The sequence below is a fragment of the Plectropomus leopardus genome, chromosome 20, assembly GCF_026936395.1.
Source record: "Plectropomus leopardus strain MGB_pleo_1.0 chromosome 20, ASM2693639v1, whole genome shotgun sequence".
Taxonomy (NCBI): domain Eukaryota; kingdom Metazoa; phylum Chordata; class Actinopteri; order Perciformes; family Serranidae; genus Plectropomus; species Plectropomus leopardus.
The window spans coordinates 27,890,035-27,916,150 of NC_142195.1; the positions used below are offsets into that span (position 1 = coordinate 27,890,035).

General features: G+C 36.4%; 1 protein-coding gene across 4 annotated transcripts; it reads right to left on the reverse strand.

Annotated features, from left to right (window-relative positions):
• On the reverse strand, positions 1–25,195 carry sbno1 (strawberry notch homolog 1 (Drosophila)). Of its 4 annotated transcripts, none has more exons than XM_088070757.1 (33): positions 24,883–25,195; positions 21,330–21,449; positions 21,140–21,238; positions 20,805–21,032; positions 20,549–20,684; positions 19,460–19,560; positions 19,268–19,364; positions 18,338–18,498; positions 17,287–17,420; positions 17,085–17,175; positions 16,826–16,987; positions 16,566–16,701; positions 15,000–15,105; positions 14,764–14,917; positions 14,476–14,658; positions 13,607–13,704; positions 13,367–13,518; positions 12,289–12,492; positions 12,033–12,203; positions 11,266–11,435; positions 11,040–11,171; positions 9,949–10,084; positions 9,330–9,442; positions 9,156–9,227; positions 8,975–9,074; positions 8,735–8,809; positions 7,676–7,822; positions 7,376–7,470; positions 7,198–7,284; positions 5,949–6,086; positions 5,766–5,842; positions 4,366–4,559; positions 1–3,168 (listed from the first exon to the last, which is right to left on the reverse strand). In XM_088070757.1, the coding sequence occupies exons 2-33, from the start codon at positions 21,447–21,449 to the stop codon at positions 3,026–3,028; spliced, it is 4,212 nt and encodes a 1,403-aa protein (XP_087926883.1). In that variant the 5' UTR covers positions 24,883–25,195; the 3' UTR covers positions 1–3,025. The 4 variants fall into 4 exon arrangements, with proteins under 4 accessions (XP_087926883.1, XP_087926884.1, XP_087926881.1 ...); XM_088070758.1 differs by lacking the exon at positions 24,883–25,195 and adding an exon at positions 22,543–22,728 and having other exon boundaries at positions 20,549–20,681; XM_088070755.1 differs by lacking the exon at positions 24,883–25,195 and adding an exon at positions 22,543–22,727.
• Between the last annotated feature and the right edge of the window lie 921 nt (positions 25,196–26,116).

The following is a 26,116-nucleotide window of genomic DNA, read 5'->3' on the forward strand; positions in this document are numbered from 1 at the left end:
TAGAAGTATACCAAGCTTTATTGAGCATCACACTCATTCATGTACAGGTCATGTCGAATTTTTGTACAACTCTGTCAGTAGTGCAACTCGTGCAAGAATGAAAGAAAAAAACAAACAAAAAAGAGAGTCCTTCAAGTGTTTCAACTTCAGAGGAGCCGATCTGCCGTGACGGCGTTCAAAAACGTTAGTCAGCAGCCCGTGTGTATATATATATATATATTTATATATATAATACATCTCAAAAAGACAAAAAAAGAGGAGTTGTTGGCTTATATGTGGTGGACATTCAAGTTAAAAGACCAATTAGAGAGCAGAGTCTGTCCAACAGAATTGAAATCCTTTTACAAAGTGTACAAAATGCACATTGGTATGATACAAAAACTAACTTCCTTCCAGTCTCACTCACAGACGCATCGATCCAGAACAGAAGAGGACAAACAGTCAGTAACATTAACGAGTCCACAGGTCACCGATGTGTCCGAGCGCACTGCGAAAGATACAAAACACATCCCGTCTTTGTAATCTACGAGGACAGCTCGCGTCTTTGGTCTGTCCCTTCCAGTGCAGATCTAATATTATGCGATAAAGGACTGAGGAGGAACACGAATAAACAGAAGCCCGTTTTAATCACAACTCGGCGAGAGACGTGTTTTTTTTTTTTTTTTTTTAAAAACTGTGAGAGTACGAGCTGTAAACACAGCTTTTAACCACGGAGCCACGGATTACTGAGCAGGAGGAGCAGTTTGAGTTATGGTCATGCATTTCAGGTACTTTGCAAAGATTTTGTTTTCAAAGAGGGTCTTTGTATGAGTTTAACCCCTGAGCAGAATTTCATTAAAAAAAGGCAAAAAAAAAAACCATGAGCAGAGCACAGTGCTATAGAGACTGATGGGAAATGAAAAAGTGACAAGGATTTCACATTTCTCACTAACTCTTGGCTGCTTTAGATGATTGTTGTTCTCTTTGAATGAGTTAGTCCGGCTGACATCCAGGTAAAGACCAAAGGTGGTTTCTATGGAAACTGTGCTTTTAAAACAAAACAAAAAAAAAAATCATGTTTTCCTATGATAAAGGTTTAAATAATCTGTACTTCCATTTTCCCGTCTGCAGAAAATAACATTAAAAAATGACATAAAATTGTAGTTTGTGCTGCAGATTGAAAGCTACAGAAACCAGGAAAGGTTGTTTTTGCATTTTTTATGCTGATAATCTTGAGATTGCAAAGCTTGTTTCCTCGTGATAATGAGTTATTTCATGCATTTATTTGGTTTTTGGAAAACAAAGCATGTTTTCCTGTGATTAAATAATCAGTACTTCCATTTTCCCCGGTCTGCAAAAACTAAAAGATAAAAAAAAATAAGTAATTTGTGCTGCAGATTGAAAGCTACAGCAGCCAACAACAGTTGTGCTTGCATTTTTAATGCTGATAATCTCAAAATTGTAAAGCTTGTTTTCTCGTAATAATGACTTTATCTACGCAGGTTTTTTAGTGAAATCAAAAGGCAGATTTCTCAGGATAATTTATCACAAGAAAACACTTGTTTTCTCAAATGAAGAGGTCGAGGAAGCCGCTGCTCGTATAATTATTCTGCTTTCTGATGAAACAAGTCGTTTTCTCATGATGAATTATCTCGGTGACTCCACATAAATGAACCCGTGACCTTTAAAAAAAGATCTTTATCTCAAACCAACCTGCAACACAAACTACAAAAAAAACGTTTTAGTTTCCACTGTGGGAGGTTTCTGCAGAAACCAAGACAGGCTGTGCTGCAATTATATTTTACAGCCTTGATCTCAAAATACGAGTTAATTTTTGTTGGCTTTTGGTAAAATGGAAGACTAATTTCTCAATTTTGTGTTTGTTTTCTCGAGATCACGAGATAATTTTACAAACCACAGTTCACTTGACCGCAGCATAATTATTTCACAATTCTGGAAAAACAAGTAATAAATTATGACTTTTGTTTAAACGCTAAACAGGGTTTTCTGCGCGACACCGTGAACACGACGGTTTGATAACTGGACTCGTTCCTCGACAAAGCGACTGCTTCAATGTTATCTTTCGAGAAAACATTTTCTCACTTTCCTGCTCTATAAATAGACATCAGCAGACCAGCTGACACCGAAATCTTTCACCAGTCAAACTGTGTAAATGAGCCTGACTGCAGGAACAAACTGTTGTTTTAAGACTTGAGGGAAAAAAGTGAACTTATCCTTTAATTTACAGTTTGGACAAACAGAAATAAAATGATAAAGTTTGAAATCAAACAAGGGACTTTAGTAAATGTGAGACTTGTGTGCAAAACAAGGACACGGGAATAAACTGCTCCGTGATAAAAAAAAACTAAAAACTTTTTGTTTTGTTGTTTCACGACACAGAAAATTTGGATTAATGTTGTGCATCTGTTTTTCGACTTTAAAGCTTTTTTTTCTTTGCTAACAGGGCTGAACATCGTCTGAGGAGTATCACATGGGACAAATTTAATCTGATATTAATATGGAATTGTTTTCCATTAATCGCCTTTTTTCATACACACAGTGGTCTTTGTGTCTCCCACCTTTGGTCTGAACCAGGATTAACCCTTCGCCTCCTATCAGGCGGTCCGGACCGAACGTCTTAAAGCGTGCGTGAAAGGTGGACAACTCGACAGCCAACGTGTCCTCTGGGTTTCAACTCTGTCTCCATCACTATATCACAAATCTTTTCACTCTGAATGTCAGAGGACAAAACATCACCCGTCAAAATCTCTCTAGGTGAAAACAAGAGTCTCCGGAGATTTAAAAAAAACAAAAAAAGGAAAGAAAAACCCTGAACTCATCTCTGTACAACCACTGCTTTACATCTGAGAGGCACCACAGCCGGGCGCGAGTCCTCCGACCCTCAGAGACAATTAGGGGGGCGAGAGGGCGCAGAGCAAGGGACAGCGGTCCTGGAGCCTGCCGTGCAGAGACAGAGACCGAGTCAGATCCCTTTAGACGGGGACGTGAACTCGCGGGGTGGAGATGGGACTGAAGGCGCCCTGAACTATGTGTTGGGCGCGTGGCTGAGACTTTGGGGGTGGAGCTGCTGCAGCTTCTGCAGCTCCTGCACGGCGAGCTGCTGGCACTGGTCCGACGTGGACAGCTTGTTACATAATGGAGACACGCAGTTCGCTGGAATGATCAGTCCTGTGAAAGGAAGACCAAAAATGATTATTGCATTTTATTCGTGATGTTTCGTTATTTCTGGATGTGTGTGTACAAATGTTTCCTTTTTCCCTTTACTCTTTGTGTTGTGTTTAAGCACTTCTTGGTTTTTATTGGATAAATATTTACTGACTGGTTACTTGTTTCTGTTTTTTGTTGTATTTTTCTGTTAAAATGTTTATTTTGGGGATTTTCTTTGTTTTTGTTTTCAAGTTGAGGGGAGTCGATTTGTATAAACCTTTGGCTTCTTGTTCTCTCCTGACACTTTTTTTTCCATTCATCTGGATTTTATGTAGTTTTCAATTTTGTGAAATTAAACTAAAAATAACTGAAAAAAGAAGAAAAACCCCAATGAGCCTGTAAGTGTAAAGATGTTGACATTTATAGCACATATTAAAAAGGAAAGGGTTCGACATTTAGAGAAATATGATTGTTCTCTTTCTTGCGAGAGCTATCTAAGACTAATGTAAATTAGAGAGTTTTTCATACCTTCTAAAGTCTTTTTAAGGAAACAGTTTTTAAGACCTTAACATGCCGCCTTAAATAGAGAATTATGGAAAGATTCAATATGTCTCTGCATCTGATTATGGAGGACTGAAATGAACAAAATAAAAAATAAATGAAAATGGCAAAAATAACAATATTTATTTAATGTCCAATTTAATTTTCCATTTTATTTATCAATTTGTTCATTTTCATATTTATTTGCTGACTGATAGATAGTTTTAATGCTGATTTTAGTGCTTGTGAATTTTGTTTTCATTGCTGACTGACTTCAGCAGGTCTCCCTTGAAAAAGATTCTTAATCTCTTTTCTAATATTTCTTTTTTTGCTTATTTATTTATGCATTATTTTCCATTTTACATACCGTATTTATTCAATTTCCCATTTTATTTTCTATTTTACGTTTTTATTTATTCATTTTTAAATTAATTTATTTGATTTTTGTAATTTTTTATGCATTTATTTATGAATTATTTTCCCTATCTGCCTGATCCTCCATTTACTTCGTCAAACATATTTCCCTCTCTCCTTTTCCTTTTCCGCCTAAATTTCCACATGCATTTTTATTTTGTTAGGTTCAGTCCTCCATGTCCAAAAGGGGACAACAATAATTTAGAGGTAAGCTTGAACTTGTAGAGAGTTTATTTTTCCAAAAGCTGCAGTCCTTTAACTTACCAACTATCCTCTGTCCATCCTCCGTTCTGAGGCGGACGATCTGCACCTTCACGTTGGTTCCACTGACGGGGGTGAGCACTTCCTCCAGCTCGTTCCACACGCTGAGCACCGAGCCGCACAGCACGTAGTACGTCCGACACCGAAGACCGACTTCGCACTGAAGACCCACCGCCGCTTTCTTACAGTTACCCCGCCTGAGGGAGGAAACGACCGATAATTTAAGCTGATCAAAGTGAACAGCAAGGCTTAAAATTTAGGCTTTTTTAAGGATAAAGCTGCTGAATCTTTTGTAATCATGAACAAATCCCATGAAAAGGACAAAACCGAGGAGACAGAAACCTTGAAAACGAGTCCTGAAGAGGCTAAAATGATTTCTGAGAACAGTTAATCAGTTTTTAGCGAACGTTAACCCTGAAGGACTGTTTGGCGTATTTTAAGCACTTTTCATTCTTTGATCATTTTGGCTGTGTTCATGCATACATTTTGACCAGATTGTTTATTATCATTATTATTATTATTATTGTACATATCTCTGGATGTGATTATCACAATAAAAATCTACTTTGTATGTATTTTTTGTGTCATTTTCATCTCAAAACATAGTGGCATGATGACAAAAAACTGGCATTTAAAGGGTTAAAATTATGAAAAATTAATGAATATTTGATATTTATGATTGGGAATGATGTTGGTTACAAAAATAAACTCAATTTAAGTAGAAAATAATATTAATGTCTACTTTGTTTTTTATAGCCTGATTTAAAAAAGTGCATTTTGTGTGCAGAGCGATACGAGTGTGTGTGTAAAATTAAAGCGGGTCATAAGGGGTTAATCAAACAGTTCATAACAACAATGGAGCTCACTGAAAAAGCAGATTTATCAGGCTTTGATACAAACACGATACTTGTCAGGAGATACTTTTGGTTTTGGGATTTCAACAGTTAAAAAACCTTTTAACCTGCTTTGCACTTGCGTACTGCTGCACATCTTTAAGATGCTGTATTTTCCTTAATTTTATGCATTTTATATACTCTATTTTTATGCTTATTTTATTAAAAACATCTGTGGGTTTTACTTTATTTTCCATTTTATGTTATGCATTCTGTGCACTACATTTTTATCCTTATTTTATCTTACTTTTACTAGTATTATCAGGTGGATTTCATCCATTTTAAGATGCATTCTATGTTTTCTATTCTGATTTTATTTTATTTTTCACATGCAGGTTTTATTACGTCTTTTTGTCTTTTATGTGTTTTGATGTGAAGCACTTGGTGCATTTAATTTCTTTCTTGTAAAGCACGTTGGGCTGCATTTCTTGTATGAAAGGTGCTATACAAATAAAGTTAATTATTTTTATTATTATCAACCTTTAGCTGTTGAATCTAAAGGGCACATACCAATATGCGTGAGAGCAGATCTTTGCTGACAGCTTGTACTGGTCCGTCCAGTGCTGCTTGGCGTCTTCTGACAAAACCTAAAAGGACAAAAAAAAGGGGGGGGAAAGGGGAAGTTTGTCATGACTCACATGATACATAAAATACTGAATGTTCCTGTTGTAATAAAATAAACAGCTGTTTTACCTTTTTAAACTTCTTCTTGATGTCTGCGTACGTCTCCAGTTTGAGCTGTCTGCCCGTGTTCGGCCTGTAAACCAGGAAGAGCCTCTTCTTGGTGTTCACCTCTTTGACCAGGATGGCGGTTTTCTTGTTGTTCCTCATCTGAAAATAAAAAGGCATTTAAAAAAGGGAAGGGGAGATTTTAAACATGCAGATCTGCCTTCTCATCATGGGGATTACACTCAGCCTGTAAAAGCAGTTGTGTGATGTCGTCTGTCGGGCTGAGAAGTATGAAATTTTAATCTCAAAGCCCAAAATGACATTAACTCATCGAAACCTGGATCGACCTCAGTTTTCTTGTGCTGCATTCAGACGCCTGTCACAAGCTCTTTTAGATATTTAAAATTTGAAACCTGAGCAAATTGGTTTGATTTTTTTTGGGTGGAAAAGGCAGTGACCAACTTTGCCAATAAATGTTCCAATAAATGTTCCACAAATTGCAAAAAAAAAAAATAAAATCATAAAAGAAAAGAAGAAAATGACCTAAATGTTAGAATAATTATTTTTTTTAAAAAAAAGCAAAACATTTCCAGAAAGCTTTTTTTAAATTTCAGTTTTACATTTAAAATTATGTTACAGGGGGAAAAATGTATAAATATTTTCTTAAGTTTCAGCACATTTTTCAGGTTGTTGTTTTTTTGTTTCTTCTTTTGCTAATTTTTAGGTAATTTTTTTTCTACTATTTTTTTTCTGATTTTTGTTTACCAACCTGATTATTCCTGAAACTTTGTAAGCCCTGTACAAAATATACTGGAATAACCTGCTTTTACTGATCATCACATAAAAATAAAAATAAAAATAAAAATAAAAATAAAAATAAAAATAAAAATAAAAATAAAAATAAAAATAATACTTTTATTTGGTATTCTAATTATTTGCAAACTTATCAAATAACTCAATACAAGCAGATGGCTTTCTGTTCTATTGGATTTTATCTGCAGGACACAATATTTTATCATCCTTCTGTAATCATTAATGAGCTTTCTTTATGTAGCAGGATGATCTTGATTCAGTTTTGAACCACTAATAAAGATCATCACGTTGCAAATTTTGCCACCATCAAGAAGGTGGAGGTAAAGACTTTATTTTATTCATAAATCTCATGAGCCAAAATGTCCAATCAGCTTTTGGCAACAAAAAAATAATAACTTCAGCCAGTCTAAAGGTCGCAGAGCAGAATTCGGAGCGAGAATCGTCCCACGCTTTTTCGTACCTGAACATAGAAACCATCATCTGGTCCGTTCTGATCCGCCCAAGCATGCGTCGCTTCCTCCCACGACATCCCCCTCTCCACACCCACCTGTGAAAAGAGACACGCGAAGCCACATTATGTTACTGCAAACACCCTCGGCAGGAGAGGAGGTCAAAACGGCGTTTAAATACAAACGTACGGTGAAGAGTTCCACGTGTCCAGACGTGGTGTAACCCGGCGTTAGGAATTTCCTGCAGTCCACCTTCTTCACCTTCTCATCACCGGAGCCCAGATCTGCCAGAGGACAGGGAGAGAGTGAGTCTCATACCGCCGAAATCAGCCTTCAGGGCAGACGGATGATCATGACTCCACTCATTTTCTCACACAGGGAAAGCGCTTTGAATAATTTAACATCGTAAAACGCCTCCTGCCCCAGTTCTGCTTTTGGATTTGTGACGGCGGCTGAATTATAAAAAGAGAAAAGTGTTGACCGTCGCACCGAGAATGCCCATATCGTATCTGCCGTTCTTCTTGGCCTCCTGAATAACCGCTGCCAGCGTGTCGGAGAAATACTGGAACAAGGCGTTCTGCTGCTGGACCTCCATGCCCAAAATACGGTTCAGGAACTTCCCCATGTTGTTGTAGTCTGCAGCAGGGACACAGTATATCCGTTACATTTATGTGAAAACTGTGCATGCAGGGAAAGTCACAGAATAGCTGCAATTAGGGATGCACGTTACAGATTTTTTTTGGGCTGATATCAATAGCTGACCTGCTTCTCGAGGCTGACGTTTAGATATCGGATCACTTCACATTTTTGTAAAAAATAAAATAAGAAATTACCTGAAAAAAATGCTAAAATAATACTGATATAACCAAAAATAAAAAATATTTTTCCATAGCCTAATTTTAAATATATAATTCAAATAATTATCAATGAATAAATAAATTAAATATAAATTTAAAAATATATAAATGTTATTCTATTGATATTTTCCTCATTTTTTTGGGGATGATTTTCTGATCCTCTTTCTCTCGTCTAATTTTCAGGTAATTGTTTTATTTTAAAAAGAATTTTATAATCTGTAGTTTATGCACAATCAAGGGTAAGAAAAGCTAAGATAAAATGAGAAATGTCATTCTCTTGATATTTTCCCTAGTTTTTGGATAATTTTCTAATTCTTTGAAGTTATTTTTTGCCACCTTTTACCATTTTTTGTAGCTTCTTATTGCCTTTCCCCCCATGTTTTTGAAGAAACCAAACCAATTTGCTCACATTTGAAAGGTGAAAGACGTCTGAGCAGCACAAGAAAACTGATGTGGATGTGAGTTTAAAAGGGTTAAAGTTGTACCGCCACTTCCTGTATACGTGTGTGTGGACGCTGCCCTTATTCAGTCAATGAAAGTGTCTTTTTTTGGTATCATTGGCGCCATTTAACAGCTATAATTTCATTATCAGAATAATCAATTTTCCATTATTGGCTGACAATTTATTGACCCGATGCATGTCGTGCATCCCTAGTTGCGATGTTGTTCGTTTTAACAGTTTTAAACTTACCTTTATCTAATGACATTGCACCTGATCTGTCCTCCAAATTTATGAGGCCCACACCTATTAATCCGCTCTGAATTTCTGCAAAAGAAAATATTACAACAGAGGAGCACATTTAATCCAAAACATAAAACACAGAAATCCCTGCAGACATCAGTTGTAAAAAAACAGAATAAACTGTGACTGCTCGACTGAAAGGGAAACCAATGAATTGCCTCGTTTGTAACAGCACAAACGTCAAAGTACCTTTGAAGAAATCTCCTTTAAAGTCGGAGGGCGGAGACACTAACGGAGAATCGAGCTTCACGATCGACTTCATCACGATTTCCAGAGCGTTTCTGCCGTACTGGAGCAAAAACAAACATGAGTGAGTCGCTGGAAAATAAACAAAATAAAAACTTCTGAGGTGAACGCTTCATGTGCTTACTTTGTTGTCGAAGTTAAACCTGCTGAGATCTCGAGTTTCTGTCGCTCTTCTGTCTCCGTGAGTGAGAGCGCCCTGTTACACACATTTAACACACACACACGTTTGTTTGTTTTTTAAAATATAAATGTTAAACTCCCCTTTAGGTACCGATTTTAAAATAAAACGAATCCTTACCAGGCTTTCTAGTCTTTTGGCAACGATGGATGCGAATCTTTGCTCTCCTGCGAGCTCTGATATGAGGAAGACGTATTCTGGAGCGGTGACCTGGTTTGACCTGTGAGTTCTCCCTGTGAACAAACAACAAAACAACGTTTGAACCGCATTTTTTATTTTAAAACTGATTTTAACTTTCAGCGCCCAAACTGGCAATTTGTCAAACACAGAGGATTAATTTTGATTAAAAGCAAACTCAAGACTTGCTTGGCTTTTAATTGAATTTTATTAATTTATTGACTATTTATTCATATATTTTAGTCTGTTTTACTACTTTTTTTTATCATATTTTATATTTTTAACATATTTATTTGTTATTTTACTTTCAGTTTTTATACTTTAATTTACCTCTTATTTACAGTTTGCATTTCTAACTTATTTAATTATTTATTTTTATTATTGCTATTATGTTATTTATTCATCTATTCATCTGCTTACTCATTTATTTCCCTTTTTTTTTTTCTTTCTGTTTACTGTTTTATCCCACCTCTGGTGACTGCACATCTATGGTAGCGTTTCCTCAGTTCCTGGTTTTAATCACTAACATTTTTGGGTTTCATAGAGGTTAATATCTACTGACCGAACTGCTGTATCGCTCTGTCGGCGCTCCACGGCAGCTCCAGCGTCATGTGGACTCTCCGCCGCTGGTTCTTGACTCGACGATCGGCCTGCAGGGAAATACCTGAGCTGGCGGCTTCAGAGATGATGGCGATGTTCTGGTGGCAAAAAAAAGGACAATATTAATTTTTACATTTATAAATGAAATTAGGTGCTGTTTTTATTTAACCCTTTAAAGCCTGAGCAGAATGGCATGATTTCTTGTGACATCATGGGAAGAAGGTGATGAGCAACTTAAGAAAAACGGCCAACAAATCAGTAAGAAATTAACAAAAAAATGCAAGAAAAATTACTGAAAATAAGTAAAAACAAAAAGAAAGAAAAGTAAAAAAAAAGAGAGAAAATGACTAAAAATGACTAAAAATGTTGCTAAAAATGTGTTGTTTTTTTTCTTTTTTCTGTGACATCATTTTAAATATATACTTAAGAGAATTATACATATTTATTGGACATTATGCCCCTGTTTTTTGATAATAATAATCCCCCCTCGGCTAATTCTCAGATCATTTCCTTGTCATCTTTATTTATTTTTTTGCAATTTGCATAACACTTATTGCACAGTTGCTCCTGATGTTTTTTCACGTGTTTTTTAATGATATCAAACCAAGTTTTTGAGGTTCAAATGCTAATACAGGCGTCTGAAAAGTGATGTAGATCCAGGTATTAAAGGGTTTATTAATATTAGCCAGTCAGTCCTGTCCAAAGTTTACAACAAAATTAAATCAGCTTGTCGGCTGGTTCCAAATTTATCAGTCCCTGCAGGATTTCACGGGCTGTTTTTTGTGATTATTGCGGCCTGAAATGTCTGACTTTGCATCAGCTTTTCTAAAAAAAACTGCGATGCAAGCTGCAATATTTTTAGGCATTTTCTTTTTAAATAAGACATAAGATGCATGTTACACCTCATGTTTTTACACCTCTTGCCTCTAATAAATCAATGTGGGCAAAAACTAAAACACATTTTCTTTCCAAATGAACTCACCTACAGGTGTGAAAGTTCCTTCAGTCCTAATTACATTACACAAAAAAAAAACATTTTTTTAATAACTTTACCTTCTCTCCATCCATGAACCTCTGCTTCTCTGTGAGATTGAGGATTTCCACGGGAACGTCCAGCTCAGAGCGAGATTCATACGTGATGCTGCCGTCGTCGTTACTGACCACACGACCTTTACGACCGGTCATCTTTAGTCAAAGAAACAGTGACGGAGGAGTTAATATACGAACCAAATACTGAGCCAGTTTAAAAAAAAAACAGACGGTCCGCAGATGTTCATACCTCAGCTACGTTGTCGGGTCCTCCCAGTTCATCTATGAGCTCGTCCAGAGTGTTGGGAGGTAGATTCTCGGCCAGTTCCTCCAGTTTTTCCAGCAGCTCTTTCTTCATTTGCTGAGCGTGTTCCACTGCGTCCTGACTCGTGAGGCAGCTCTCCTGACTCTCTGCTTTGACTTGAGAACAAGTAAAAATAAGACATTCATTAACTTAAAAAAAAGACTGAATCAGAGTGCTGTAACCCTACTGTATAATGTGGTACTGTCACGAAAACCTGGAAAAGTCATGGAAAACTGCTCAAACGTGCTCAAGAACCATCAGTTTTACAGTTTCTGACAGTGATAAATATTGTTATTCTTGGTGACTTTTAAAGGCAACACCAACATTTTATATATATAAAAAAGTTATTCCTAAAAAATCACCCTAATTTTTTAAAGAAGTGCCTTTTTTTTCTTAAAAACATCACTAAAATTTTTAAAAGGAAAAAAATCTCCAAAATTTGCCTTTTGAAAAACTGCCCAAAAAATTTCAAACAAACAAAAAAATTGTTTGAAAAAAATATTTTCTTTAAAAATCAACCCCTAAAAATTTAAATAATAATAAAAATAGACAAATTTAAAGAAAAAAAATTCTTTAAAAATCTGTAATGAAAAATATCCAATATGAAGTATCTATAGTCATTTCAGAGAAGGTGTGATCTTGAAAACTTGACTCAAAGTCACGGAAAAGTTAAAACTATGATTAAATGTGTATGAACTCTGTAGTGTGCTTACCTGTGGCAGGTGTGCTGGGGGGGATAACGGGGGCAGTGAAGGTGGGCCTGGTGGAGCCCAGCCCAGAGGCTAACAAGGCACTTTGAATGGAGTCTGGATCGATACTCTTCCTTCTCTTTTTCTTCTTCTTCTCTTTTCCTTTCTTTGGTTCCTTTCTGATGAGCCATGGATCTAAAACAGACGATAAATGTTTCCTGTGAGTCCTCAGTGTTTTTAATAAAAACTAAACTTTCACAGTCTTCCTCAGGGGTCTCACCATCTTCCTCGTCATCATCGGACTCGTCTCTGAACGGGTTGAAATCGTCGTCTTCGTCCCCTGAGCTGACGGATTTGAAACTGTCGTCGCTGTCTTTCGCGGACTCTCTGTCCGACTCATCCGACTGGCTCTCGTCCGAGCTCGTACCCGACAGACCGCCGTGCTTGCGAGGCTTCTTTTTCGGCTGTTTTTTGACCTCAGAACCTGCAGAGATGATCAGAGAATTCAATGTATGAACAGAAACTCACTCGGTTAACTGAAACTGAGACAGAAGACATTTTTTTTAAAAAAAGCTCATTGTTAATTCATGGAGTCTTCAGAAAAGACAAGTATGGAAGACAAAAAATAAATTAAATAACAATAAATATATTAATAAAATTAGGAAAAAATAAATTCAGAAATAAACAAATTTATAAACAAATACAGGAATAAACTGATACAGAAATAAAATTAAAAATATATACTCAATTCAGGGATAAATAAATGGATAAACAAATACAAAACTAAAATCAATAAATACATAAATAAATGAATATATAAAGAAATAAATATACAGAAATCAACACGGGATTAAATACATAAATTAATACAAGAATAAATACATTTCTAAATAAATGCAAGAGAAATGTCTAAATGAACAGATATGTGCATAAATCAATGAAAAATGATAACTGAACAGGACATGAATATTTAAAATGTATTTCTAGATTTTTGTGCACCTGCATTTATTTATACATTTATATCAGCATTTATTTTTTTCATACTCATTATTTATTCAGGCATTTATTTATCCTTTTATTTCTGTATACTTCTGTATTTATTCATTAATTCTGTATTTATTTATTATTCATTTTTATTTACACAATTATTTTTGCACTTATCTAGTTAGTTCCGTAAAAAACTCATTTCTGCATTTATTTCAAATTTTTTTAGATATTTATCTTTTTATTTAAATAATTAATTTATTTATTTATTCACTATTTTAGTTGCATATTCATTTATTTACTGATACTGAAAACTGAAAACTTATGTACTTCATAGGCCAGTTGCAGGATCATAAGTCTGTAACCTTGATTACCTTTTCTTTTCTTGCCCTTCTGTTCTGGCTTTGCCGCCGTTTCAGTGGGCGAAGGCGTCTTCTTAGCGGAGAGGTCGATACCCAGCAGGCTGTAAAGCTTCTGTCTGTCAGGAGCTGGAAAGTGCTTCTCAATCAGGGACTGCAGCACACCCCTACAACAAAGACATTTTATATTACAGTAACATACGATTACAATGTTTAAGACTGTGTGAGAAAATTAATTTTTAAATCTGTGCGCACTTTGCAGTTGACACAAAGTCGTTGAGCTCTCCTCCTCCTTCCTCCAAGGCCTCGAGCGTTCTGGCTTCTCCGGTGGACTGAAGACCGATCACTACGCACTGCAGAGGAAATGTGTTAACGTTAGAGCGTTACAGTCGCTTTAGAGCAAATCGTTAAAGCAAATAACACAACACAAACCATTTTAGGAAAGCACAGAGTCGCTTTTGTCTGATAAAGCATGCATCTCGTTTTGCAAAATCTACAGAGTATTGTAGTCTCTGAAGTGTTTTTAAGCTCCCTCTATGAAGCTGTCAAGAAACACTATTTTTAAAGATGTTATGTAAATAAAAGTTAAAATGATTATTCCCAGGGCCTGTGCTCAGATTTTGCATAATCACTTCCCTGCACATGTTCATATGGGCCTCTGAGTTAAGACCAATATGTTCAGTAAAACAAGAACAGATTTTGTTAGAGCTACAGAGACGAGAAAAGAAGATTGATTTTGATTAAAATAAGTCTTTATACACATATGTTCGTACCTTTAAATGTCTCTTAAGTTAGTGTTTCTTTTTTTGTTTCTTCGTTTGTTTAGCTGTTTGTCTTTGTTTTTAAATGTTTTTTTAATTATTATTATTGTTGTTTTATAGGTACCTTTGTGTATCTTTTCATCCTTAAAGTTTTTTTTTAAATTAGTATTACTATTTTGTTTTCTTTCAAATGCACAAATGGAAACTAATGTATCTTTGACACTGTAGTTGTACTATAATGCAAGCATTGGTTAATAAAACCAGATAATTTCAAAAAAAGAAAAAAAGGAAGTAAGTAGTATCCATTTCCTCAAACTCAATTGTGCAGCACTATTTACCGTCATGTGTCGAGAGTAGTCTCACCTTTCCGTTCTGGACCTCCTCCCTGGCGAGCTGCACCACTCTGCGGACTTTGGAGGCGATGCAGAGGTATTTGAAGAACCTCTGATGAGCCGACCAGAACTGCCCCCACATGGACTTCTTCATGCGTTGCTCTGCATCCATCAGGTTCGCCGCCTGCTGGAACTTCTCACGTGCTTTCACCCACTGGAGAGAATCAAAACTTTACTTATTAAATGCAAACATAAATAAAAATGACGGGTTCAGAAATGTATTTTAAAACACAGTAATGTGACTTTTGTACGCTCTTACCAGCCTCACAGATTTGTTGTACATGTGGATGTATTGCTGCGTCAGTGGAACCTCCTCGATCTTAAAAGTCACACCTGTAAAACTCAACTGCCTCGCGATGTACATCCCCCTCAGTTTCATGTCCATAGCTACAATCTCCATGGCGCCAACACCTCTGAAATTTACATAGTTTAGTTATGTTCAACACACCCTGTCAAACCGATACATGTTTTTTTTTTGCAAAATGAGAGACGTACCTGCGTTCAACAGCTTGGATAAAGTTGCCAAATTCTCTGAACGGTGTTTTATGACCCCAGATGCCCAGACGATTCATATAGGCCATATTTCGCGGTTCAGAGGCACCTAATTAGAAAAAAAGCACATTTTCAGAATTAGTAGCATTTACACAGATTTAATAGCCTGACATCACCACACCAAATCGCAAATGCAAGTTAGTCTGGAACCTCTCAGGCGATATTAATGGCCATGAATCAAAATGTCTGGACGCAAATGGACAAGGCCGACAACTTGTGCTGGTTATCGTTCACGTTTGAACGAATATCGAGGTACCTTTTTCTGTAAGAGCAGTAATTTATGTTTTGAACAAGCTGCAGGGGTGACATAGTAAGGGATTGAAGACCCGCTTCCGCTTTATTTAAAAACCCAAAAATCAATAACTTTTGAGCATCACATCTCGACCAAGCTCCATCATTTAAATTCAACACCGGATTTTTTGTACCAAATTTGGTAAAAAACCCTCCTTACAATCAGAGCAATGACACGTGATGTAGCGCTGACCGACAAATATTTTTAATGCTCTTAAATAACCACTGTCATTAATGACTGCACTTTTGTGCACTATTTTTTTTATATACTACATAGTATTTATTATTGGATATTTTAAAGTTTTCTTTAGTATTTATATAGCATAATATGGTAATTTCAATTTTTTTTTTTATTTCTCCCTGTGGATAATCACAGACATGTTTCTATGTTATGTGTGGTTGTGTGTGGTTAGCTGTAAATGAAATGCAGTAAAAAAATTTGATTTCCTGTGAAGGATTTCTAAAGTATCATGTACACAGAGTACAGCGTGCAGAGAGGAGCTGTGATGGTTTGGTATCAATAAGTCTGTTTCTGCTTTTGACATCAGAATTTGAGAAAAAGTACTTCAACATGAAAGTTTCACATCAGCTGCAGGTCGTTTCTGAAAATGCCTCCACGGCGCTCCTCTTTACTAAGCTAGGTTTATGCTCGCTGTGGTGTCCTTAAGTGTCCTCCGCTGTGAGCCAAAAATGACATCATGTATTTTGTGAAAAGTCCCACAACAGGAAGGGGGGGGGGTTCAGATGCGTCTCTCTGAGCAAATAAAACATGAGCTGGCAGATTTGTCTGGTTGCCAGGTTACAAATTCACCATCATTGCCCAAGTTTGAAGTGCCAGTCCATTCAAAAAGCAAAATTAATGAACAGTGGTCCCCGTGGCCAGAAATCTAGAGACTCTTTTTTCCCCTCTCTATTTTGCCTTTGCTATGTTTTCCTTGTTTATTTACGTTTTGTTTTAATTATGGTATTTAATCCTGGATTATAGTTATTATTACAACTGATCTTTCATACTGTTTGTGCTCTTTTTCTGTTTTTCTGCTTTCTTTGCTCTTTTTCTCTACTTAGTATGTTGAATTTGGACATGAAAGCTCCAAAAAATATGAAAAGTATGTGATTAGGTTGTGAACATCTATGTGCTGTGTGTTTTGTGTGTTTTCTGTTTATATATTGAATAAATTTAAAGTTAAAAGCAAATTTAACTTGATTACATCTACTAACCTGTAGCACTTGCATACACGACCCGAGCGTTGGGGAGTTTGTTCTGCAGTTCCAACACTGCAAGCCCAGTTTTTGTAGGTTTGGATGATCCGATTGGACAAACGTTTTTGGCTTTGTGACACTCGTCATACACGATCTGAAGGCGTTTGGTCAGGGAAAGTCATCACACTGTCATTATCCGAGTATAATTCAGTTTTCAACACGTTAAAAAAGACAAAGTAACATTTATTCCCTAACTGAGGACCACGTGAAAAGGATACGACGCCGTCAAAGTCCTCCCCACACCAGTGGAGGAGCTGCTGAAATCTGGTCTTGTACTTTCCTCCTGACTGACTTTCTCCGATCAACGAAGAGTAGGTGGCAAAAATCACACCCTTCTTCACACTCCCATTGTGTTTAGAGGAGATTTTCCCGTATTTGAACTGAAAATATAAAAAGTGTAATGAGTCACCATCTGACATTACAAAGCCAGTAAACTCTTCTCAGCAGTTTCATGTTGGCATCATTAAAGCGTCTTACCTTGTTGAGTGAGTGAACCTGGATGTTTTTGGCTCCGATGTCCCTTAAATCCCTCTCAGCATCGTACTTCAAGTCGTTTGAGACACTGAACCTGAACCAAAGAGGAGAAATATATTAGAGGAGGTCATTCTGTTGGCGTAACATTTACTTTAAAGGTAATCATTTATAATTTCATCTGTTATATATATTGTAAAGAATTTACCAAAGTGATCTCTTCCTGCCTAAAAGGTAATTTTCATAGATGATCCCTGCGATGGTCCGGCCTTTTCCCACACCGGCTCCATCTCCGATCAAATAAGCAGCCCGATCACCGCTGGGGAGGAATGTCTCATGTTGCTGTGGTGCATAAAAATAAGAAATGCCTAATTAAAGCTGCACAATTTTGACTCTAACTAAGTGAACCCAAAAAAACAATAAGAGACAACAGGTGTTAATTTTGGCACGTCATTTCAATTTAGTCTCACTCTTTGGATGAAAACTTATTTTTATTTTAAGTCTGTTTTAATTTTTTTTAGTAATTTCATTACTGTTAGTTTAAGTCTAGCTATAGCACAGTTTTGAGTAATATATTTTGTTACTTTTTTTTCTCTTTTGTCTTTACACAACTAATAAAATCAGTACAAAGGAGCCCTGAAAAGTGACACAATACAAGCACAGAGCAGCAGTGGACATATTATAACAAATTAAAAGCAGTTTTATTCTAGAAGAATGCAGATCTCCTTCAGGAAGGCAAACATCAGAGTCGATCACTGTCACTCTAAACAGCTGTGGTCCGAAGGAATTATATCTCCTCATTTCTAGGGTCAAAACGTCGGCGAAGATAACTTTCTTTTTTTTTTAATCATGTATTGTGGTCCATTACATCACATTGGTTACTGAATTAATCTGCAGCTGCCCCACTTCAAGATGAGACCAAACTTTTCTATGGACATCTGTTTCTGAGCTGCAAACAACTAACTGACTGATAACTACTTTTTCTGCGTCATTTTGTTGATCATTTGAAGCCCCTACAGGCCAATTAAGAGGAGTGAAGAGTCATGACGATCTAAAACATTCAATAAAACATATTTTTCAACAACCGAGAGTTATCCCAACCATGAGAGGCCCTTGAGCATACAGACATACATGTGCACACTGAATATGAGGCTGATTGGTCCTGTAGTTTGTGAGATTAGCTGCAGACAGACAGATGCACACTCACTCAACAATCCCCTCCAAATTAAAATGCATTTCTAAACTGTATTTCTGTTTACCTGAGCTGCGTATGTTATGGCCTCCAGCTGCAGAGCCGACAGGCAGCCGCGATCAATGACTTCTTCTGGGATCGACAGTCTGTACCACACATCTGGAGGGTTGACACTGGACAGGGAGCTGGTCTCCACCACGGGATCAGGGTGCCGCAGACCGATCTTCACTGCAGCAAAACAGAAATGTTGACGCCTTGTGAGTCAATTCATAGTTTTAGATTCTCAGGTGGGGCCCGTCTGGTCGATCCAAAGTCGAGGTGACGTGTTTTTGCTGTCGGGGCCCCTCAGCTTTGGAACGACCTGCCTCAGGTGATGTGGCTGCAGAATCAGTGACTTTAAATCACTTCTTAAAATCCATTTTTATAGACTTGCTTTTATGTGATGTCGTCTTTTACCCTTTTTATTTATATCTCATTTCCTTTTATTTGTGGTTTTATGGTTTCTGTTGTTGATTTTGGTCTATTTCTTAGTGTTATCTCAAACTGACATATTACATCTTTCATCTTTGCATTATTTGTCCTCTGGTTTTAATTTTAATCCTAACTCCACCCCAGTTTTGTCTCCCTTGTGTTCAATAGGACTGTTTGGCTTTCTGTTGTTGTGTCGCTGTCTATGTGTCCCATTTCTGCTTTGCTTTGATTGATAAAGCACTTTGTAAACTCTGTTTTTTAAAGGTGTTATATAAAAAAGGCTATTACTATTAGCATTACGACAAATGCACCAGTCAGTGGAACGAGCGATTAACAACAGCAGGATGTATTTTGTTTGTTCTGTCAGAGTATCATCGATCAAAAGTGATACAGCGCACAGCAAAGTAAATGTAATTAAACGGCCTCCGGGACGGTTACACCACAATGATGCATTTAATTACTATAATCTTGACTACTATTCTGCAGCATAACACCGACAGTTTAAACCAACAACAGTCACACTCACATTTCATTGGCATGTACTCTGCATAAGTCTCAGCATGGCCCAGCTCTTCTTCCTCCTCCTCCTCAGGCTCATCCTCCTCCTTCATCCCGGGGATTTTCTGTCCACAGAAATCAATAAAACCATAAATACCAACTTTCAAACACATTTGGCAGCATTCAACAGCTTCCTTAAATCAGTAATGTAAAAACATACCAGAGAGTGTGAGAAGGTTTGCACTTTAATGTCGTCATTAATCCAGTTTCTGGCAGCATCTTTACCCAGAACTTCCTTCTTGATCCCATTGTTCATTTCACCTGAAATACAAACGGAGACAGCCGGCGTAACAGTTTAAATACCGACAAGAGTTAATTTCAAAGTTTCACATTTTTGAGGGGGTTGTTGAATCTCAGGTTGGTTATTCCATCAACTTATATTATAGCTAATTTCAGAGGGCATTTTAGAGCTACAGTGATTAGTCTGATAATCAGTTAGAAGAAAATGACTCGATAACTACGCTGATGATCAATTAATCGTTTCAGTAATTTTTTCAAGCAAAAGTGGCAATGATACCTTGTTTGAGCTGCTTAAATGTGAGAATTTTGAATGATTTTTGTGAGAATTTTGAATGATTTTTAATTAAATTAGTCTTATTAAAGTATTTTTCTTGATTAGACAAAACAACTTCAAGACATCAGCTTGAAGGGTTTTTCAGTTGTTTTTTTAACTATTTTAGGACATTAGACCAAATTATAAATGGACATAACAGTCAGGTTATTAGATAATGAAAAAAGGGTTAACTGTAACCCTAGTGTATTTATTTAATAAAAAAAAAACTTTGTGCAGATCATCGGATCTACAGCAGTAAATTTGCATTATAAAGTTTTAATATTTTATCTAATAATGTCCAAATTAAATTTGTATGATAGAGGGCCTGCAGGATCATTAAAGGACACAGAGACACCTGTGAATTTTTAATCTGATTTGACACACAACTGTAGATTTTTCCTTTGCACGCCATAAGTGTTTTGCTCTAGCAATAGAAAAATCTGAAGAAGCCATCTAAAGACCTGGACCCTTTAACAATTAACACCGAACACTACATCTTTGTAGCTCATTATTTTCTCATTAGTTCTCATAACCCATATGAATATCTAATATACCAAAATAAATTATACATCACTAGTGTTTGTGTTAATTGAAATGTAAAGATATTTTCAGCCATAATGGGTAAAAAATAAATAAATAATTTCATAAATTTAACAATAATTATAATAAATAAATAAAAATGATTTAAAAAATGACCTGTGGCTGTTGCTGTTGCTACTGGCGGCGCAATGTTAGGTGGAGGCTTCAGCTTCATGAGCTCCATCAGACTGTTGCCCTTCAAACCGGTGCTCTTCACATTGCCGGGCCGAAGGAGGTCTTTCAACTGAATCTGCTAAAAAAAAAAGAAGAAAACATATGATCAGCACGGCGGCATAAAAGAGGTGCTTTTTTCCTCTGTGCTGTAATGACCTTGGTGCGACTGAGATGGTATCCATGGTTTCCACAGACGTACCTGATCTCTGTTAGAAGGCACTACTGTGGACGCCGAAGGAGGAATACTTGTGGAGGAGGGGGTCGAAGATCCTCGCAGGGCTGAATTTGCAACATGGACCACTTTGGTGACGGTGATGGTGTGTTTGATCGGGTTTGTAACTGATTGTTTGGTCACAGCAGCTCCGAGCGACGGCAACTGATTCAGCTGATTTAAGACAAACGTGGTGGTTGATGGCTGAGGTTTGTGCTGTCGGAGAGAAAAATCCTTAATAAATACAGAAAAAAAAGAAACACCAGCTGCAGCACAACATTGTGTCTTCAATAATTAGAGGAACTTAATGTTCTGTGTCTCACCCTGATGGTAACGATAGGGACTGGAGCTGGAGGCTCAGGTCGAACAACTTCCACTGACTCTGTCCCCGCGCCAACATCCAGGGCACTGATGGAGATAGACTGGAGGAGGACCATAAATCACAGCATTAATGTTTAGCAACAAAAACACTAATAAATTACTGCTCATCCATTAAAACAAAGATCGTCTTACTTGCTGGGTTGTAGAGGGCTGTGCAACATCCTGAGAATCAACATCAAATAGTCCGATATCATTTGGGCAAATGCCACTCTCACTCAGGGCAGCGAGGAGTAAATCCTGTCCAGGATCCATCTGCAACACAAACGTATTTGTCCTTCTGTTAACGTCTTTCTAAAACACACACACACACACACACACGGCTCCTATAGTTTAAAGTAAAGTCAGATTTAAGACTTTTTATAAAGAAATTTAAAACCAATTTTAGTCTGGTTCAACTACTCTCACAATTATTTTAATGGGTTTTACTCGGGTGATTTTTGTTTTTGTCATTTTACTGGTTTATCTATTTTTTGACTTGTGACTTAATAACCTACTGCTGTAAAAAACAGAAGACTTTTTTAAGAAATATACTATTTATTTAATAAATTATTGATGCTGACATTATTTTTATTCATATTGTAAATTATGTGATTCTTCTTCTCCAAAGAATAGACATGACACTATTTTTTTCTTTAATTTGACAGAAAAAAAAATGCTATCAAGACACTTTTGTATATTATCCCCTGTTTTTGTTTATTGTATGTGATGGCAAATTGAATCTTGTAAAAGACAAAAAAAAGTCTGGCTTTTGGAAAATGTAATGTAAATCTGACTTCACACAGACAATACTCAATTCCAAATTTAAATGCAGCGAGAGCTGCTTACAAACTCATGCTACTTTAACCAAAGTTTAAACAACGTAATGTAACACTTAGGAGTTCAAGGATTAACACTGGGATTACTTGTTGCCTCCTTGTTCCTACATTAGGTTACTTTTTGTCCAAAGTGTATCATTGCCAAAAAGGCTAATCTCTATCTTTGACCTATTGGATGAATCAGACCTGGCTAACAGCCATATGCACATCAATAACATAATGATTGTTTAAATTCTATTAGCAGCAGCCAAAATGATTCAACAGATCATGCCAACAAGGAAACACTGTTATGTGACCATGATAATGCATGAACTGAGAACCAAGAAGGAGATATTAGGACCCACATGTTGAGAGCACAAGCATGGGATCACACACACAATATACAACTTAAAATCCAAAGTCTAGTTTCCAGATGTGAAACGAACCAGTAACACATTTTAGACCAATCTAATGTTTTACAAGTTTAACACAAAGGTCATTTGAATCTAATGTAATCAAATTATAAGATCGATTTAAATTGTTCACCATACCATAAATCCTCCGAAAACCCACGCCGAAAAACAGCGAGAATGACACACTAACGTATGACACCGACTCTAAGTGTTTACATTAACTGTAAATCAAGATTAACCACAAATTAAGGAGAATTAGACATTTCTCGCAGCGACGTCTGCACGCCCGGTCAGATCCGCGTCTTGTTCCAAAGTGACCCAAAACAAGACACGTGTTTGCAATGCCCTGTTCAACTTCCTGGTCCCAAACCAGCTTCTTCCCCCCGCCTCACTCCTGTTAGCTCCGCCGGTTGATAATTACTATGCAAACAAGCACCTACAATGCACAATAGAGCCAAACGTTTTGAGCGTCGACACATAACATTTACCGCTAATTTGGCACCGGCTTAAACTGGACTGGCACATTGTCAGAGCAGCTAAACTGGCCCGGTTGGAGCACGGTGACAAGGCTAAACTGTGCTAACCGAGAGCTAACACGCTCAAAGACACTTTCACATTCATTTCTATGACAACAGTGAAACCACGCACTTAGTGCCAAACCTCATATAAGTTACTGCAAATTTAAGAAAGAAATCCCACAGTCGCCATGTGTTATTAACAACCACCACGGAGACTTGCTCACAAACATCAACTAGATTTTAATGTTAAATCCGCTGTAACCACATATCAATATTACGCATATATTACCAGATACTTTATTCTAACTTTTAGCCCACAGTGCTTTAAAACAGGTTAACTGCAAATATCTTATATTTATAAGCATTCAAATTATTTAGATTTTAAAACATTAATATACGATTGTATTGTACTGTATACATACTACACTTTATTATTGGTTAATGATGGCAAAAGCTGTGAAAATGTATCACTGATTATGTCTTTTAGGACATAACTATATACTACATACTCTACCTCACTAAAATCTGGAAAACGACTATAGATTTTCACACTTATCCAATGTATATATTCAATATTTTAGTATATTCATCGTGTATTACGGCGCATGCTTTATATTTTTTATGCTTAGGATATTTTATAAAAAATATATTTTATTCTTACATTGTATGCTATAGTTAGTTTTCCATTTATATATTTGTTTTTCTATTCTTGTGAAATATATGTATAACTGTGTTTTTTTACTGCTCCAGTGCAATGCCTTAATAATTTACTGCTGTAACAAAAAGAAAATATATATTTTTACGAAATGTATTGATAATTTAATGATGCTGAAATAATTTATCTATATTGTAAATAAAGTCGAACAAAACAACTTTTTCCCCCAAAAGAATAGACGTGATATGGCGCTGTCCTTACTTTCTAACCCGACTGAAAAAAAATGCTATTAAGACACTAAGTATCTCTATATTTTGTAATATTTTTTTATCTACTTTGATATATCCCTGGCTCTTTTGTTGTTCTTTTATTTGTTTACAATCCCCCTTCTTAATTAAATAAGGAAATAAAAACAAATTGATGAGGAGCTTCAATTCAAAATATAAACATTCAAATTGTTCAGAATAAAAACACAATACATTAATATACTACAACACTATAGGTTAGTGATGACAAGGCATTTACAAAGTTGTCATTTATAATAATTTTAAAAATGCAACTAATTAATTTATAGTTATATTTGTATGGACTTTTTTGTTGTTGTTTCTTCTAAACCCCAGCACAAAAAGACATTTAAAGAATATTGCATAAATTAAAAAAAACTACGTATTTTTAATGCACGTACATAAAATTAACACATGATAGAGCAATGAAACTTTACTTTCTAATTCCACTGACAAAAAGGCTACCAAAACACTTAATATCTCTGTGTTTAAGAGGAATATTTTTTGGTCTAATGTGATTCCTCTTTTCTTACTGTTGTATTAGTAAAGCTGTATTACATTTTGTTGACATAAATAAAGACCGAAACAAACAGGTTGACGATAAGGTGTAATCCAGAGCTAGCTTGTTTTAGCTAGCTTGATAACGTTACGTGGGTGAGGAGTTGCCGATAAAATGACGTTAGCCAGCTCACAAACATTACGTTAAAATAACTCCACCATAACCTAAAAGTCTCAGGTGTCCTTCCTCAACCTTTCTACCCGCAGCAGCGGAGCTCGGCGGCGGGGTTGAGCTAGCTGCCCCCTCGCATTGTTGTCATGTTGTTGACGGCGCTCTGTGTCATTGCTGTCGCTAAGCTAACGTTAGCAACGAGCAGCAAACGCAGACGAAGCTGTCACAAACCGAAATAACGTTAAAAAATACCGAATTTAAGTGTCACCCCGCGATGACAAGTGTGTGTTTTTAGCAAAACAAGGACGCTAATGTGAAATAAATCACCTCCCCACGCTGAAATCGACTTACTTGACAGCTGAGCGGCCGCTGTGAGCTCCCGGTCGGTCGGCGGCGGTTTGTTGTCCTCTTCGCTCCGCCGAGCTCACGCCATCTTTTTTTATCAAACGCTCAGCCGCATGCCGGTCACGTGACGCGAAGGCCCGTTTTCGCAGTCAAAGTCCTCGAGCAGCGTCGGTAAAAACGGGTCTCCGAGCGGCCGCGCGACGTCCCTCCGCGGTGATAAACCGACAAAAGCGACAAAGTTGTCATTTCTAAACGGTTTAGCGCAAACGACAAACATAGCAGAGTCAGCGAGCTAATGCAGCGTCACGTGACCCAGCGAGGTCCGGGGAGGAAGTGACGATGAAAAATGGCTCTTCTTCGTCGTTCTCTTCCTTTCTTTATTTTTTTAATTTTTATTTATTTATTTAAACAAAATAACATGCGTGGAAAAGTAAACAATATTCAATCATAACAAAGTGGTTATTCCATATCTAACTAGAAAAAAATATTATAAAACATTTTTTTATTTATTTTACCTTAATTTTACCAGAAAATCCCATAGAGTTTAAAAAAAGAAAAACTATAAGAGGACATGCCCAAGGTGGCAGCAAAATCACAAAATATTAATACGACATATTTATAATGTGACATAAAAAAATTTACTTAAGAAACACAATCCATTTTCACAGTGGCCTTACAACAACAACAACAATGATGATGATGATAATAATAATAATAATAATAATAATATGATGATGATAATAATAACAACAATAATAATAATAAATACTTTTTGTTAGTCATATTACAAAATATTTTAACATATTTCTTGACGTGAACAAAATAAAAAACAAGGGAAAGTAAACAAATACAACAATAACAAAGTAGCCATGATAGACAAAAATACTTTTTTCATGTGTTTTACTTCGAGGAATTCCCATAGAGATGTAGATACGAAAGACATGCCCAAGGTGGCAGCAAAATTACAAAATACTAAAATACAATTAAAATGACATGATACAAAAAAAAATAAATAAATAAAAATCACTATAAAAAGAGTGTTGCCTCAGGTAGGGGTATATTACACTAGAAGAAAATCCTACATTGTTTTTGAGAAATTATTTTTTCGAATTTATTGCAATTTGATGGGTATCTCTTGCCAAATTGCTCATTGCCTGTTTCCTAAGTACTTTAAAGAAATCAAACCAGTTTGCTCAGTTTGCTCAGTTTGATATATATATATATATATACATACACATAC